The following is a 19,402-nucleotide window of genomic DNA, read 5'->3' as shown; positions in this document are numbered from 1 at the left end:
TCAACAGATTAGACCTGTTTGGTTCTTGTAATAGGTATGTCTCTAACACAGAGATACTGCATCTTGATATCAATGTCTGATTAAATAGCTATAATATAATATATAACTCCCTTTCGTCTGCTTCTGCTTATAAATTTGGCAACCCATATAGCTTGCTTTCAGAGACTATATGTACTAATGCACTAATGAGATAGCCTAAATATGCAGTCTCCTTAACAGTTATATATCTTGTTATGAATAAATTTGAAAATTAGCTTATATAATAGTTACCACAATGTACATTTAGTGAATATTATTATATGTCAAACACTGTCATAAACTTTAGCTTTTTGTTAATATTTACTGAGCACTTATATGCCAGACACTGTGCTAGTGCTTTAAGTATAATATTAATTAATTCTCACATCAATCTTATGATATAGGTTCTTTTATTATATCCATTTTGTAATTGAGAAAATAAAGGCTCAGAAAGTTTTATGTAACCTGCCCATGGACTCACATATAATAAGTGGGATAGAGAGGATTCCCATCCAGGTCTGACTCTAAACGCCATGCATTCTACCAGTTACTATAGATCTGGTTAATTTAAGTTTTCTTTCCAAGATTTTCTGAGCCACAAAGGCTGAGTGTCAAATCAGTGATCCTTCTGAACTCAACAGTATAACTGCCACCCTACAAATCCTCGCAGCAATACTTCAGACGGTGGTACCCCTGCCTTCTGAACTATTGCTGGCATGTAAACCCCTACGTCATTAGATAACAGATACAGGTCCACATCTCTTATCTGAGACTTTCAGATCAAATGTGTTTTGAAATTCACAATTTTTGAAAAGTAATATACATATAGTACATAAACTGTGTCACACCTGCAGTGGAGTCTGAAGTATTAAGCATTTAATTAATTTCACAATTCAGCAAACTACTATTTAGGTAGTACAACATATATTTACACTAAGTATGACAGAGATTATAAATAGCCATACAGTTCAAGACAGGCTTTACTTCCAAATGAGAATATAATAAATTTAGAAAAAAAACTTCTGGAATTCAGAGACTGAGGGATTTCAGAATTATGGGTAAAGGACTGTAGACCTGTATTTTGATCTAGTGAAATCTTACATTGTAAAGTCCCAGGTCTCTCACTATTTCTTAAAAAGGACAATTTTATCTTCAAATCAGAATTTCAGGCCAGTAGAAAGAGAACCACTTTCACAGGGTTTAATTAAGCACAGCTATGATGGCAGGGATTGCGCATCCTTTCTAAGAAAAAGTTAAATATTAAATACTAACTAGTAGTCTAAGTGCTACAAATTACTTAAGGTATGTTAATATATATTGGACCTCAATATATATTTCCTATGTTTGTTTAGTTTTTCAAATACTGCCCAAAATACTAAATAGTGATTAATGTTATTTCACAAAAAAGTGATTGAAAGAAATGATGGGGGTGTGTTAAACTCCAGGTGGTTTATGCTGTATATTAGTACTTCTCTCACCAAACTGTGCAGTGATAATCCATTATCATTCAACTCCACTTTTCTATTAAAAATTGCCAAGGTTTCTCCTTATTTGGAAAAGACTAAGTCAGGGCCCAAGATAATAAGATAATGGAAAGATGAACAGCATGAAAAGCACTACGAAGATGGGAAAATTTGTATAATGCAAAATTTTTTTAACATCTTTATTGGAGTATAATTGCTTTACATTGTTGTCTTAGCTTCTGCTGTATAACAAAGTGAATCAGCTATACATATACATATATACCCATATCCCCTCCCTCTTGCATCTCCCTCCCACCCTCCCTATCTCACCCTGCTAGGTGGTCACAAAGCACCGAGCTGATGTCCCTGTGCTATGCAGCTGCTTCCCACTAGTTATCTCTTTTACATTTGGTAGTGTATATACGTCCATGCCACGCTCTCACTTCGTCCCAGCTTACCCTTCCCCCTCCCCGTGTCCTCAAGTCCATTCTCTACGCCTGCATCTTTATTCCTGTCCTGCCTGTAGGTTCTTCAGAATCACTTTTTTTTTGTTGTTAGATTCCATATATATGTGTTAGCATACGGTATATGTTTTTCTCTTTCTGACTTACTTCACTCTGTATGACAGACTCTAGGTCCATCCACCTCACTACAAATAGCTCAATTCATTTCTTTTTATGGCTGAGTAATATTCCATTGTATATATGTGCCACATCTTCTTTATCATTTCATCTGTTAATGGACACTTAGGTTGCTTCCGTGTCCTGGCTATTGTAAATAGTACTGCAATGAACACTGCAGTACATGTCTCTTTTTGAATTATGGTTTTCTCAGGGTATATGCCCAGTAATGGGATTGCTGGGTCATATGGTAGTTCTATTGTTAGTTTCTAAAGGAACCTCCATACTGTTCTCCATAGTGGCTGTATCAATTTACATTCCCACCAACAGTGCAAGAGGGTTCCATTTTCTCCACACCCTCTCCAGCATTTATTGTTTGTAGATATTTTTGGTGAAATGCAAATTCTTTGTGTTGTTCTTGTATTGCCAGAACAATAGCCAGAACCATGGATTTTTGAAGTCTTAGTCCTAATTCTAAAACTCATCCTTCAGGTCCCAAATTAGAATGAGGCTATGCTCCAAAAGCTCCTTGTTCAAATTTAGGGTTTAGAATCCAGAACAAATTTTTGCAAAGAAACTGTTAAAAATGGTTCCCAGGTTAGCTAGGAAAAGCACTCAAAATACAGCATGTGAATATCAAAAGATATGGGGAAAGTTGTTATAAATTCAAACATTGCCTAAGAAATTATTTTCTTAAAGAATTTCTCTTAGATGTTGGTGCTCAAGGGAAAGCAGGATTATGAGCAAGAATAAGGAAATAGGTCAAGAATTCAAGAACTATGCCAAAGGGCTTAAGAAACTTTCAAGGACTTGAGAAGTCAATGATCTGCAATAGACATACTTTACTTTTATAATCAAGAGGGAAAAAAACACTTTTTAAAAAGGCAATTTAAAAACACTCATTCTTTTTTTTTTTACATCTTTATTGGAGTATAATTGCTTTACAATTCTGTTAGTTTCTGCTTTGTAACAAAGTGAATCAGTTATATATATACATATGTTCCCATATCTCTTCCCTCTTGCATCTCCCTCCCTCCCACCCTCCCTATCCCACCCCTCCAGGCGGTCACAAAGCACCGAGATGATCTCCCTGTGCTATGCAGCTGCCTCCCACCAGCTATCTACCTTACGTTTGGTAGTGTATATATGTCCATGCCTCTCTCTTGCTTTGTCACAGCTTACCCTTCCCCCTCCCCATATCCTCAAGTCCATTCTCTAGTAGGTCTGTGTCTTTATTCCTGTCTTACCCCTAGGTTCTTCATGACATTTTTTTTCTTAAATTTCTTATATATGTGTTAGCATACGGTATTTGTCTTTCTCTTTCTGACTTACTTCACTCTGTATGACAGACTCTAGGTCTATCCACCTCATTACAAACAGCTCAATTTCGTTTCTTTTTATGGCTGAGTAATATTCCATTGTATATATGTGCCACATCTTTATCCATTCATCCGATGATGGACACTTAGGTTGTTTCCATCTCTGGGCTATTGTAAATAGAGCTGCAATGAACATTTTGGTACATGACCTTTTTGAATTATGGTTTTCTCAGGGTATATGTCCAGTAGTGGGATTGCTGGGTCATATGGTAGTTCTATTTGTAGTTAAAAACACTCATTCTGAACAGACTTGTGGTTGCCAAAAGGGAGAAGGGGTGGGGAAGGGATGGATTAGGAATTTTGGGTTAGAAGCTGCCAACTATTATATATAGAATACATAAACAACAAGGTCCTACTGTATAGCACAGGGAACTATATTCAATATCCTGTGATAAACTATAATGGAAAAGAATGTAAAAAAGAATGTATATATATGTATATCTAAGTCACTTTGCTGTACAGCAGAAATTAATACAATACTGTAAATCAACTATAATTCAATCAAAAAATAAAAATTAGGGGCTTCCCTGGTGGTGCAGTGGTTGACAGTCCGCCTGCCAATGCAGGGGACATGGGTTCGTGCCCCGGTCCGGGAGGACCCCACGTGCCGCGGAGTGGCTGGGCCCATGAGCCATGGCCGCTGAGCCTGCACGTCCGGAGCCTGTGCTCCGCGAGGGGAGAGGCCACGGCGGTGAGAGGCCCGCATACGGCAAAAAAAAAAAAAATTAAAATTAAAAATTAAAAAAATAAAAATTAAAAAAATTTTAGAAAGAATAAAAACACTCATTCTTTATCAGGTCTAATTAACATGCAAACACAGAACAGAATGGTGGGTTGGTCACAAAGGATATCATCACCTATCTGAAATTTACACTTCATCCCCTTCTGCGTGACTAAAATTTCAAAGTAGAATTAGCTTCAAGAATTTGCCACTACATTTCTGTGCTCACATTTTGTGAATTAAAAAAAATCATCAATCAACAAATTCTAAGACTTAGTATCTGCTTCTCCTCCCCTTCTCTAGTAGGCTTTCGGTGAACTGGAATGGAAGAAGAGTCTTGTTTATCCTTGGCACTTCAAAGGGGATGATTTAAGTCCCTATCTTACAACTTAGATGTAAAAGGATTCAGTACTTTTTAATGATTAATCAATGCAGTTTGCACTTTAGAAGAGCCTCCGAAGAACGTTTATTTCATCGTGATAATGATGTAAATTAGTTATTACCTGTAAGCAGACTAGTGATAACTTGGGTTTATTTTCATTTTAAAATATCAATGCTAGCACAATTCAGTATCCGCAGACAGAAAGAACATTCTATCTGGAGTCGGAAGGCTTAATCACGTACAGAGAAACTACCATGTGATCTCTTACATCTCAATTTCTTCATGTGTAAAGGAAGTAAAAACTATTTCACACTATTGTTCATTCCATAAATATTTATTGAATACTCACTAAGTGCCAGGCACTGCTCTAGATACTAAAGACAAAATGATGAACATAAGTCTCTGTTGTCATGGAACAGAGACTTACATTCCAGAGGGAATGCTTACATTCCAGAGGGAAATAGACATAAACAAACAAACAAAATAATTTTAGCAGCTAACAAGAAATGCTATGAAAAAATAAAACAAGACCATTGTGCTAGTGACTGACAGTGAGGTCTACTTTAGATGGTTGTTAAGGAAAGACTTCTCTGAGCAGTGACGCCTAAATGAAGACCTGTACACCAACAAGGAATCAGCCATGGTACAGTCGTGGGATAATATCAGTCCAGGAAGCCAGAAAATATATGCAAAGGCCTGAGGCAGGAACAAGTTTGAGGTGTTTTAGGAACATACAAAAAAAGCTAGAGTGGATAGAGAGTGGTGAGCAAAAGGTTTACTGTAGAAAGGTAAGTGGAGAAAGATCATAAAGCCATAAGTCATAGTAAAGAGTTTGGATTTTTTTCCTATAGTCTAATATTAGAGAATTTTAAGTAGGGGGAAAAACATGATCCTTTTTTTTTTTCATTTTTTTTAAAGATCACTTGGGCTGTTGATAGAAAATGGACTTTAGAGCACAAAAAGGAAACAAAGAGACCAGTTATGAGGTTTTTGTGATAGACCAAGTGAGACATTATGGTGATTTATATGCAATAGTGGTAGCAAGAAAAAATGGGAGAAGTTATGAGGCTTAATGAGGCAATGTATTTGACAATATTAGAAAATACCTACGACAATGATTAATATAGTAGAGGCTTGTGGCACACTGTATTTCCCAAAAATGGTCTATAATGGTATTTCTCATCCCACAAGCTCTTCTAGAACTTTGCCACTCCCTCATTAAGAAGGGGAGTCTTTTGGGGCTTCCCTGGTGGCGCAGTGGTTGAGAGTCTGCCTGCCAATGCAGGGGACACGGGTTCGAGCCCTGGTCTGGGAAGATCCCACATGCCGCGGAGCAACTAGGCCCGTGAGCCACAACTACTGAGCCTGCGTGTCTGGAGCCTGTGCTCCGCAACAAGAGAGGACGCGACAGTGAAAGGCCCGCGCACCACGATGAAGAGTGGCTCCCGCTCACCTCAACTAGAGAAAGCCCTCGCACAGAAATGAAGACCCAACACAGCCAAAAATAAATAAATAAATTTATAAAAAAAACAAGTGGAGTCTTTTGTTTGTGAGTGGGTCTTTGTAACTGCCTTAACCTAGCAGACTGGGTGGGACATAATACAAATTATTGTACATTCTTTTCCAGCATCACAAACAGCATGGGAATCCTAATCTCCCAAAGCCAGATGACTGAGATCTCATTACGTAAGGATGAAGGAAAAGTGATATCCTTTGTTCATTTTGCTACTTGAAGAAATGCAATACAAAATGGTACAACAAATTATGTAGAAAACTTTTAATAAAATGCTCTTAGGTTGTAGAATATCATGTATAAAATGATTCCATTTGTACAAAATATACATAAATATGTATATAAGCACAGAGTTGCTAGGAAAACTATTCTCCAAAACACAGATAGTAGGATTTCCAGTAGAACTTTCCTTCCTTCTACCTAATATAGTTTTTGCTATTGTTTCAATTTTTAAAAATTAAGATTATGTTGTCATCTCTTCAAGAACAATAAAACTATTTTTTAAAGCTTTAAAATAAAGAGTAATGTCAAATTCTGCAGAGACAGCGATATTAAAACTAAGGGTAAAAAGCACCCACTGGGTTTAGCAACAAAGCTATCATTGGAGACCTTTGCTAGGATTTTCAGTGAAATCTGGAGGTAAAAAGATTGCTGTAAGGTAAATGCAAGATGGGTGAATAAAGACAGACAATGCAGAAGACTCTTCCAATAGGTTCACCTATCCTGAAGAAGAGAGGTTAAGATGGTATTTCCAGGGAGACACAGAATTAGCAGAGATATTTTTCAACTTGGGAGAGATACAGTCCACATTAATTTGTTAATGAAAAAGCCAGTAGATCCTAAAATTCATATAGAAATTCAAGGAACCCAGAATAGCCAAAACATCTTGAAAAAGAACAAAGCTAAAGGCCTTACACTTCCCAATTTCAAAACTTACTACAAAGCTACAGTAATTGAAATAGTGTGACACTGGCATAAGAATAGACATAAAGATCAATGGAATAGAACTGAGAGTCCAGAAATAAATCTTCACATGGTTTATGGTTAACTGATTTTCAACAAGAGTGTCAAGACAATTCAATGGAGAAAAAATAGTGTTTTCAATATATGGTGCTAGAATAACTGGTTACCCACATGCAAAAGAATAATAAAAATAATAAAGAATATAAAGTTTTTTAAAAATAATGTGACCCTTAGCTCACACCATATACAAAAATTAATTCAAAATGGATCAAAGACCTAAATGTAAGAGCTAAAACTATAAAATTCTTAGAAGAAAACTTGGGAATAAAACTTTGTGACTTTAGATTAAGCAATGGTTTTCCAGATATACCACCAAAAGCACAAGCAACAAAAGATAAATTAGACAGAGTCAAATTAAAAAATTTTTGTGCTTCAAAGGACACTATCAAGAAAGTAAAAAGACAACCCACAGAAAGGGAGAAAATATTTGAAAATCATGTATCTCATAAGGGACTTGTATCTAGAATATATAAAAAATTCTTACAACAAAGACAACCCAATTTAAAAATGGGCAAAGGACCCAAATAGATATTTCTCTTAATAAGATTTACAAACAGCCATTAAGCACACAAAAAGATGCTCAACATCAATAGTCACCAGGGAAACACAAATCAAAATATAGTAAGATACTACTTCACACCCACTAGGATGGCTATAATCAAAATGACAGACAATAACAAATTGTTGGCAAGGATGCAGAGAAACTGGAACCCTTATACCCCTAGTGGGAATGTAAAAAGGTGCAGCTACTTTGGAAAACAGTCTGGCAGTTCCTCAAAAAGTTAAACAGAGTTACCGTATGACTTGGCAATTCCACTCCTAGATATATATCCAAGAAAAATGAAATATATTTGGAGATATATATCCAAATATATATCCACTCCTAGATATATATCCAAGAAAAATGAAAACATATGTCCACACCAAAACTTATGTACACAAGTGTTCACAGTATCATTAATCATAATACCCCAAATGTGGAAACAACTGAAATGTTCATCAGCTGATGAATGAATAAATAAAATGTGGACTATACATATAACAGAACACGCAGCAATAAAAAGCACTGACATATGTTACAATATGGATGGACCTTGAAAACACCATGTTAAATGAAAGAAGCCATATTAGAATTATTTGAAGAATACTTTAATAATATGATTCTATTTATATGAAATGTCCAAAAGAGGCAAATCTACAGAGACTGAAAGTAGATTAGTGGTTGCCTAGGGCTAGGGGTGAAATACTGGAAGTGACTGTTAATAGAAATAGGGTTTCTTTTAGGGGTAATGAAAATTTTCTAAAATTGATTGTGGATATGGTTATACACTTCTGTGAATAAACTAAAAGTAAAAAGCTCATTGAACTGTATCTTTCAAAGAGATGGTATATGTATTAATATCTCAATAAAAAATGAAAAGCACCAGGCAACCTAAAAATTTACTAAAATTTTCCATATGAAATTGTTACAACTATGATGTTTAGTTGTTATACTGCAAAATAAATATTCTTAAACAACAAAAGTCTGTACATAGAAAGGAAGAAGTTGAAGACATACAGGAGAGAGGGAGGAAAGCAGAAAAAGGAGAAAATCTATAGACTGAGATCCTCAAAAAATGTGTGAGCAGATGAAATCCAGAACACCCAAGGATTACCTCTTCCATCATGACAGAGAAGGATAGGCAGGAAAGTAAGTATACCAACAGGTGGGAGTACGAGCAGTTGAGAGTGTTTCCACCAAATGGACTCTATTGTCTCTGGGAAGCATGGCATCTTCTACGAGTGATGGAGGAAAGAGGAGGATTGAGAGAGACTGTAGAGATAGTTGCCAGAGTGACAAACCAAATATTCACCCAATATTTTATTTGCCCATCTGTGCCATAAGAGTAATGCTAAAATAAATTAAATTAAATTAAATAAGTGGACAATCTTAGGATGAAGGCTTAATGTGAACAAAACTCTGGGACACAGAATATCAACTTTCATAATAATCTTTGTCATGTGAATGGGAAAAAATTAATTATGAATACCTCAAAATACTTTCCTTGAATATGATTCCATTTATATGATTCCATGTATCATGTAAACTTAACTTTTGCAAAAAAACTCTCCAGAAAGTGGGCATAGAGGGAACCTACCTCAACATAATAAAGGCCATATACGACAAACCCACAGCAAACATCATTGTCAATGGTGAAAAACTGAAAGCATTTCCTCTAAGTTGAGGAACAAAACAAGGATGTCCACTCTCACCACTATTATTCAACATAGTTTTGGAAGTCCTAGCTACGGCAATCAGAGAAGAAAAAGAAATAAAAGGAATACAAATTGGAAAAGAAGCAAAACTGTCACTGCTTGCAGGTGACATACTATACACAGAGAATCCTAAAAATGCCACCAGAAAACTACTAGAGCTAATCAATGAATTTGGTAAAGTTGCAGGAAACAAAATTAATGCACAGAAATCTCTTGCATTCCTATACACTAATGATGAAAAATCAGAAAGAGAAATTAAGGAAACACTCCCATTTACCATTGCAACAAAAAGAATAAAATACCTAGGAATAAACCTACCTAGGGAGACAAAAGACCTGTATGCAGCGAACCTACCTAGGGAGACAAAAGACCTGTATGCAGCGAACTGTAAGACACTGATGAAAGAAATTAAAGATGATACAAACAGATGGAGAGATATACCATGTTTTTAGATTGGAAGGATCAATATCGTGAAAATGACTATACTACCCAAAGCAATCTACAGATTCAATGCAATCCCTATCAAATTACCAATGGCATTTTTTACGGAACTAGAACAAAAAGTCTTAAAATTTGTATGGAGACACAAAAGACCCCGAATAGCCAAAGCAGTCTGGAGGGAAAAAAACGGAGCTGGAGGAATCAGACTCCTTGACCGATGAGAGTATTCAAGGAAAGCAAAAGATATAAAATTTCCATATACTTCTTCCCACTGGTTCTACTTACCCTCTTAGGAGGCTTCTTTCTTTTCTTTTCAGGGCATTTAGATTAGATACAATTTTTCTTCTGTTCCTTTTACAATTCTAAAACTACTATATTAAGATTTGGATTATTACTATGTACCATGTAAGCTTAATATAAAAATCATATTTGATATATTCAAAAACAGTTTATTTAGAAAAGTATAAATTCACTTTTAATTGTTTGATGTGAGTGGTGCTGATATCTTTCTAGGAGAATCTGAGACTCCCTCCTTTACATCTTTGCAAGAGAAACACATATACTTAAGCTCTTCAAAAACCTAAAATCCAAGAATTAGATGACAGATTTCTTTTTTAATCACCTTCCAGACATTGCTAAGGATTGCCAAATAACACTTAAATGTGTTTAGATTACCAATGGTTTTGAAATTCAAAGTCACTATGAGTCTCTTTCAGTCAGCATGTAACAGCAAAGAACATATTATTTCTCTAATGATTCCTTTTACAAAGACTACCTTGAGTGGCCCTGATAACTTACTAACTCACTATTTCTAACATTCTCTCCAAAGTGTTATAAAAACAATACAAATCAAGAAAGAGTGTTAAATATTTATGGGTAATGACTAAACAAATCATATTTTATAATCTCAACTAGTTCCTTATACAACCTGATTAATCTTCAACATGTCCCTAGTTATTCCTTTTTCCAGTTCCCATGGCCATTGATCTAAATGTCTACTACATTCCTTAAATCTTGACTCTACTCTCATTTTTAACACGGACCCTGCTTCTCATCCCTACAACATTTAAGCATACTCCTACCTTAGAAACCCTTCCCCTCAATTCCATATTCTTCTCTGCCTCTTTCACAATGAAACATCTTGAGTAAACTACACTTATTTTCTCCACTTCTTACCTCCTATTTAGTCTTCAAACCACTCTAATCTGGCTTCCACACCCACAACTCCATGGAAACTTCTCTCTTTGAGGGCATCAGTGATGTTCAAATTGATCAATCCAATGGATATTTTTAAGATTTCATCTATTCAATTCTCTCAATAGTATTCATGCCAATTCACTATTCACACCTTGACTGCCACATTCTTCTGGTTTTTCTCTGATACCTCTGGCTGTCCCTTTTCACTCTCCTGTGCAGGCTCTTTTCTCTGCCAATCCCTTAAATATGACTGTGATGGTTTAAAATCCCTCCACAAACTCTTTGACACTCCTTTCAAAAGGCAGAGCCTAATTCTCCTGCCCATGCCTAAAATTCCCATCCCCATGAGCATATGAGCCTAACTTAATGATTCGTTTCTAATGAACAGAATAAGTCAGAAGTGATGTCCTCAGACCAGGTCATACTAAGCACTTTGGCTTCCTCCTGGCTCTTACTTGGATTACTCCTTCTGAGTGAAGCCAGATGCTCTATCATGATGACGCTCATGTAGCCTAACAGAGAGGTTGGCTGGTGCGGAACTGAGGCCACCTTCCAACAGCCAGCAAGAAACTAAGGCTTTCTGCCAACAGCCGTGATTGTGAGTCATCTTGGAAGCAAATCCTCCAACTCCAGTCAAGCCTTTCAGGTGACTGCAAACCTAGCCAATGTCTTGACTGCAACTTCATGAGAGACTTTGAGGCAGAACCACCTAGCTAAGTCACTCCCAAAGTTCTGAGCCACAGAAACTAAGCAATAATAAATATTTGTTGTTTTAAGTGGCTAAAACTGTGGGTAATTTGTTACAAAGCAATAGATATCTAATCCAACGGTGTTTCTCAGTGTTCTATTCAAAGCTCTCTATTATTCCCACTCACTCTCTCGACTCTCCATTTGTGTAAAGCTAATATTTACCTGTAACCCAGATTTTTCCCTAAGTTCCAGACTACACGATATCTTTACATCAATTTCAACATGCCCCAAAGCAACCACCTTTCTCACCCCAACCTATACTTCTTATCCTTCCTATCATCATTCATCAAAGGAAATCTAAAATCCTGGATTTCATCAGACTCCTCCTCCCCTTTCACTCACATCCAATCAATCACTGAAATCCTGTCAATATGACTTCATTATTTTTCTGTAACCATAGTATTCTTTAAAGAATACAAATCTTACCTGAAGCTATTGATCAATTTTAAAAATCAGAGAGACAACCAGACATCATGTGCCACTTGATGTACAGGTTTCCCCTGCTACCTGAAAGTACACTGTTCCTATGAAACCTTCCTGAAATGGCATAAAGCAAAGAAGCAATAACCTTAGGACACATCTTTCTAATGGATGCACAAAATAAACCAAGGTAAAGCAAAGATGCTCACAGACACAGTTCAAAGCTATGGCAGTTTGATGCTGTGTAGTTCCCAGGGACGGAGCTTACTGGCGCCACTCTTGCTGCTTGGGGTACTCACTGCCTTTATAACAGCTCACTGCAAAAAAAAACTTCTGAATGCTATTTTTGCTTTTCACCTGTTTTCCATAAAAGCAAAAATCCTCTTCAGATTTCTTCTGGTTAGCAAAAACAGGTAATAATATAGGTCTTTCCTCAAAGTGAAGTGGGGTAAAGCAAACTCTCAAAAAGCGGGAGATACCTGTAATATGTTCCACCTACAAAGTATTCCTGCCCAAAGGAAAAAAAAAGTTAAGCTTCTAGCTCTAATTATAAGTTTATAGAAAACACGGAGGACAAAGGAACATGTATAAACATACCACAAGAATATTATCAGCAAAATCCAGAATGTAGAAAATCTACACAATAATTTGCTGTCTTCAATCAATGAATGGCAGGACTTCCCTGGTGGCACAGTGGTTAAGAATCCGCCTGCTAATGCAGGGGACATGGGTTCAAGCCCTGGTCCGGGAAGATCCCACATGCCACGGAGCAACTAAGCCCGTGCACCACAACTACTGAGCCTGAGCTCTAGAGCTCGCAAGCCACAACTACTGAGCCCACGCATCACAACTACTGAAGCCCACATGCCCTAGAGCCCGCGCGCCGCAACTTCTGGGCCTGAATGCCGCAGCTACTGAGCCCACGTGCTGCTACTGAAGCCTGCGCACCTACGGCCCGGCTCTGTAACAAAAGAAGCCACCGTAATGAGAAGCCCAAGCACCACACAAAGAGTAGCGTCTGCTTGCCGCAACTAGGGAAAGCCTGTGTGCAGCAATTAAGACCCAATGCAGCCAAAAAAAATTTTTTAATTGAAAAAAAAGCAAATGAATGATAAAGAAAAAAAGAGGGAAGGAAGACCTATAGAGTAAAAGAGACTCAGTTTTATATGTGGATCTTATTTGGAATCCTGACTCAAATAAACCAACTGGTGAGGGAGAGGCATTTGAGAAAAAAATCAAGGAAATTAAACACTGACTGGATAGTTGAAAATATTAATAAATAATTATTATTATTTAGTTGTAATAATGGTATTGTGATAACATTTTTTAAGAGAGAAACCTTAACATTTAGTAATACATACTGAAATATTCACAAATGAAATAATGAGTTCTGGGATCTGCTTTAAAGTAATCCAGTGGGCTAGGAAGGAGCTATTGGGAGGATTAATAAGACAAGGTTGGCCATATGTTGATATTGTACAAGCTGGATGACAGGAATTCATTTTACTATCCTCTTCTGTGTATGTTTGAAAGAAATTTTCTATAATAAAAATTTTTTTCTATAACAAAAAGTGCTTACAACACTTAAATGACTTTCCACTGCCCTGGCAGGGTAAAGTTCAAATTCCTTAGCATGGTTGATCAAGAAAGCCTTTCATTATTGGGCCCCTGCTTCTCTCTCCAGCTCCTCTCACCATTGTCCACCACACAGCCCAAACTCCAGGACTAACGAACTCCTTACTCTTGTCTCCTTGAAAAACATTTATTCCCTCTATCTCAAGCACTTTTCTCTCTCTGCTCACATGGCTAATCTCTATTCACCATTCAGGTAACAGCAAACCTACTTCTTCTAGGAAACCTTTTCTGACCCTCCAAGACAGAGTCAAGTTACCCACCTCTGCACCTCCCAAAATCCTATGCTTCCCTTATCACAGCTCTTACCTGATGTACACGGCAGTAGACTCTAGGTATCACGAGACTATGGACTATATCCATCTTATTTACCATTTTAACCCTTCTTCTTAGCATAGTTCCTGGCACATAGTACATAATCAATAAACATTTGATAAATTTACAAAAGGCACGACCTCCATTAACTTTCTAACCTTCCAACTCCTCACATATCTATATCTCACATAATCTATATCACGTATCTATGTCTCCCTCAATTTTCTTTCCTTTCTTGTCTTCCTTTGTGATCATGATTCACCTAAACGGTTGGCTGTCCACACAGTGTTCCCAAATTTATATCCTTAGCCCTCCCTGGGCATCTCACCTAATAAAAATTCAACAAATTCTGTGCTATAATCTAACAGGTCTTCATCTCCAGGCCTGACCTATGGCTCCAAATACCTTCTGGACTCAATCTCCTGTTATCTCCCTACACACCTTTACACTGAAGCTGCTCAGAAATTCTCAATATCTTAATGCATTTTACATTCTCAAGTTTCCCAATTTGTACATATTTCCCACTGCCTGAAATGCCCTTCTTCTCTTCTACCTTTAAGTCTCGGCTCAAATGTCTCTCTAGCCTTTTTTAGGCAATGTGCCCACAGCAGTCTACTCTTACTTCTATTGTAGAATTTACCATATTGTTTTGAAATTATGCTTAGCTTCTGCTCTGCTAGATTGTGAGTTCCTAGATGGAAGGGACTCTCTCCTTCGTGCTTGTACCTCCAACGTATATAGTAAAGTGCCTATTAAAAAGTCCCAGATAAATGCTTGCTGAATGAATAATTGTTTTTAATAATTAAAAGACTGAGCTTGAACTGAAAAGATTGCCTAATTCTACTTTTCTAAAGAAGGTAATCAGTTTCTCTGTTCCTGTATTGGTCAGAATAATATACGAAACTCTTTTGCAAAAACTGAAAATTTATGTATTATGAAAGTAAAAGAAATGTAAAGTAAAAAGACCATCCATTCCCAGAAGATAGGTTTGGGTCTGGGCCCAGGTCCAGAAGAGAAGATCCAGGCTAAGGTGAGGTTTGGGTGAATCTATTTAGTTCACAGCAATTCCTGTGATCCTTTCCAACCCTGAGATTATCCCAATATCAATTCTTGGTACAGGCTGACTCCAAAACAAGGCCAATTTAGTTTAGTCCAGGGTTTTCATGGCCACCCGAGAATAGGCCTGCAACCACAGAGCCAGACCAGAGCCCGAGTGATTTGGGAAACAAGGAATAGAGTAACTTGCTATTTACTGCTCTGGTTAAAATGTTGTACAACTAATTCAGATACTCCTCCTAGAAGATGCAGACCCAAGTTAACAGCCACATGCAAATCATTAAGATGTACCTTCATCCTTCCAAATCCTAATGTACTGAAACAATGTCCAAGTGTACAGAATTCATTGCCAACATTCAATGTTTCCTACTTTCTCTTTAGATGAATACTTATCCTTTTCCCATCTCTTTTTTTTTTTTTTTTTTTTTTTTTTGCCGTACGTGGGCCTCTCACTGTTGTGGCCTCTCCCGCTGCAGAGCGCAGGCTCCGGACGCGCAGGCCAGCGGCCATGGCTCACGGGCCCAGACGCTCCGCGGCATGTGGGATCCTCCCGGACCAGGGCACGAACCCGTGTCCCCTGCATAGGCAGGCGGACTCTCAACCACTGCGCCACCAGGGAAGCCCCTTTTCCCATCTTTACTGGACCTCCTCTAATTTGGGATTGAGTATCATTTTATTTTCACAAGATCATTTTATTTTACAGTATTTCTCTGTGGTTTAGCTGCTGGCAAATACTTTAACACCAAAGAACAAGAAAAAAAGCTTCTAAATATCCATTAGTGAGAAATATGATACCTCCTTCTGCTGGCAGGGATGATGTCTTTATAGTCTAATCTCAGAAGGGAGGATAAGTAATGGGGTGGGGGAAGGTGGCAGGGAAGAAGTATAATTTAAAAAACCGTATTTAGCCAGTAAGACAAAGAGAGATTTGCCAAGATATTCAGAAAGTAAAAGGGCAAGGAGGCAGAAAAAGGATATGACAAAGGAAGAAAAACAGGAAAAAAGGAAGATTCTGTCTGCGCTAGGAGTTCCCAAGAACCCCAGCTTGGGGCCTCTCCAGTGTGACCCTAGATTCAGACCCACACAAAGTTGGGATTTGTAGAGTAACTTCATTCCATAGTGCCACTCACTGAAATTACTCTACCTTGAATAGGCTGGAAAGGTTCAAAAGGATTTTCTGATTATTACTTCTACTGAAACCCAATATTACTCTTCATGTATCTGAACTATGGGATTTCATAATTCCAGAGTTTTCAGGATATAATGTTCATTTGCCTCTCTTTCATGGCTACCTAAAGATAATCTTGAACAATGCATTTAAACCTCATTCAGGTTTGGTCTTTTTTTTTCCCTTTAAAAATTATGTAAAGAAAGGAAGTTGATGTTGAAAGTTATACTTGTTACTCCTGCAGGCTTGTCTTTAGTAACTCAAAGATTGCATTTTTCTCCTTCCTGTAGTGAAAGTGAAGTGTAATGGAAAAAGTAAAAAAGCCAGTTATTTAGAACCCTGATAACACTGCTTACTGCTAGCTCTGTGATCTTGAGCAAACTGCTTAAAAGCCAGGAGCCTCAGATTCCAAAACTGTAAAATGGGGATAATGAATACTTACCCTGCAGAATTATCGTGAGTAAAATTAATTAGGGGAACCACTAGACTAGAAGATAAGCTCCACAGAAAAGGAATGATGAATATATTGATCTCTGTTGATTCTTGCTCACGTGCACACGCGTGTGCACACACACCCACACACCCCTAGCCTAAAGCAATAACAATTAACATGTAGTAGGCGCTCAATAAATATTGTTTTAAATTAACGAAAAAATACTAGCGTCCCCATTTCTCTCATTGACATTAACCCTCCTTCCATAATCAGACTTTTTTTCCCTTCTGTCTTCTATTATTTTCCAAAGCCTTCAGGACATTCCATTTTGTTCTTTTAAGAGGCTTCTTCCCTCTCATTGGCTATTATTAACTAGACCATTAACCAACCATTCAGAGACAGTACTTTTGGAAGTAATTTCTCTAATTCCACCCACCTTCCATTTCTAATGCGTCGGGGGTGGAGGGATAGTCAGAACATAAGATTCATAGCAATTCATGGACCTTCCCACGGCCAATGATTCGTGTTTAACGACACTGAAGCCCTTAACTCGGCCCTTCCCGGAATATAACTTTAAGGAAACATCGCACTATCCAGTCTCTCTTCGCTAACAAGAGACTCCTGTGTAGGAAATCCTCCGCTCTCAAAAGTTAAGGCGTCGATCACGCTCGCCTCCCGCGGAATGGAGGCGGGAGTCCTGTGAAGAGACGCTCAACTTGGGCAGACCTGCGAAGGCAAGTCACTTCAGGACCCGGCCAAGCTCGTCAGACCACTGCTCTAAGAAAGCAGCGCTCCTCAATCCCTGGAGGGAAGGTAAGGGGCGCGGCCGTTTACAGGGCCTGGGGGGACAGTACCAAATCCATGATTAACAAGGGGAAACCGCACGGACCGCGCGACCGAACCCCTCAAAACACGACTACAACCACCCACCCACCTACAACAGCACCCCACTCCACCCCCCAACAAACACCCGACCCTAAGAAACACGGCTCGCCCCCAGCCCATAAATCATAAAGCCGGTGCCCGCTTATTGGCTGAACCAGCATCTCTTTCACCCTCATTGGCTATCGGGGACGTAAAACCCTCCCCCACGAGGGAGCCCTCCCGTACGGCTGCACCCCCAAGCCTAGCAACCTCTTCCCAGCTACCAAAACGCCCGGTCCCCACCTCCACCCAGGGATCGCGACCCCCGAGGCGCTCGGGGCTTTGCCTCCGAGGACTTACTGTGTAATAGGAGAGCAGCCCTGCATTGTAGTCCAGCACGAACCAACGGTACTGCCAGCCCTTCATTACGTTAGTCCATTTACTCAGCGGCCCTTCCATGATGGACGCCATCTTGGGAGCCGCCAATGACAACAAATTGCCTGACGTCAATCGCCTATAAGGCATTCGGCATGCGGTGGGCGTGGCCGTCGCGGGCAGGGGCGGGGCCAGGGCGGGGCCCCCGGCTCCTCGCCCTGGTGGACTCGCTGACCCCTGGCCCCAGCTATCAAACACAAAAAACGATTTAAAAAAGAAAAAAAAGATTTTTGGGGGAGCCTGTTGTGTGTAGGACTCCACACCTGAGATGTGAAGAACTCAAGCATGAATACTGCTGTTAAGATTATTTATTAACATAAATAATTTTACTGCCCATGATGATACCTTACACATCCAAAAGATTTCACATCTGATATTCATTTAAGCAATCATTTCACAAACCCATTCATTTAATAAATACTTTTGGGGGGCTTCCCTGGTGGCGCAGTGGTTGACAGTCCGCCTGCCGATGCAGGGGACACGGGTTTGTGCCCCGGTCCGGGAAGATCCCACATGCCACGGAGCGGCTGGGCCCGTGAGCCATGGCCACTGAGCCTGCGCGTCTGGAGCCTGTGCTCCGCAACGGGAGAGGCCACAACAGTGAGAGGCCCGCGTACCGCAGAATAAATAAATAAAATAAAATAAAACAAATACTTTTTGTTTTGTACTAGATACTCTTAGGCTTTAGGGATTCAGCAGAGACTTCATGATGCGAACAGGAAATAAATAGTAAATTATACAGTATGTTACAATTTGGTAATTTGGAGAAAAATTAAGCAAGGAAAGAAGCAGAGAGTAGGGGCTACAATTTTAAGTTCCCAAACAGAGAAGGCCTGAATGAGAAAGTAACTTTTGAGCAAAGACCTAAAGAAAGGGAAGGAGGGAGGCTCGCAAAGGAACAGCAGATTGTTCATTGTGAGTGGAGCAGCGAGCAAGGAGAAAGTAGTTGGAGATAAGGTCAGAAAGTAAGGGGAAATCACGTAGAGCCTATAAGGACAATGGAAGTATTGTCCTACATATTGAGACAATGTCTGAGGTCCTGGGAATGCAACGCTGAAGGAGACAGAAAGGTTCCTTGCTAAGAGCTTAAATTCAGTGATGGAAAGCAGACACTAAACAAGTAAACAAGAAAAATATCTAATAGTGATGAATGCCTTGCAGAGAATTTAAGCTGGGGTAATAGGGAGCCAATGGGTAGCTACTTTATATCAGGTGGCTGTGAGTGGTGCCTCAGGAAATGGCATTTAAATTAAGACGTAAAGGGTAAGAAAAAGGGAGCTAAGAAGCAGGGCATTAGCTAAAAGTGGCTGTGAGAT

The 19,402-nt window shown here is 38.8% G+C and overlaps 1 protein-coding gene across 2 annotated transcripts in view; it reads right to left on the bottom strand.

Annotated features, from left to right (window-relative positions):
• Positions 1-18,142, bottom strand: part of OSBPL9 (oxysterol binding protein like 9) — a 178,747-nt gene extending 160,605 nt beyond the window's left edge. Inside the window, exon 1 of one of the 2 annotated variants that reach the window (XM_032650567.1) lies at positions 18,012-18,142. In XM_032650567.1, the coding sequence (XP_032506458.1) occupies positions 18,012-18,122 (111 nt within the window). In that variant the 5' untranslated portion in view covers positions 18,123-18,142. The remainder of the gene's footprint in view (positions 1-18,011) is intronic. The other variant, XM_032650568.1, reaches the window with a different exon arrangement.
• Positions 18,143-19,402: the final 1,260 nt, after the last annotated feature.

The sequence above is a fragment of the Phocoena sinus genome, chromosome 1 (genome assembly GCF_008692025.1).
Source record: "Phocoena sinus isolate mPhoSin1 chromosome 1, mPhoSin1.pri, whole genome shotgun sequence".
Classification (NCBI taxonomy): domain Eukaryota; kingdom Metazoa; phylum Chordata; class Mammalia; order Artiodactyla; family Phocoenidae; genus Phocoena; species Phocoena sinus.
This window is presented reverse-complemented; position numbering and strand designations above follow the sequence as displayed.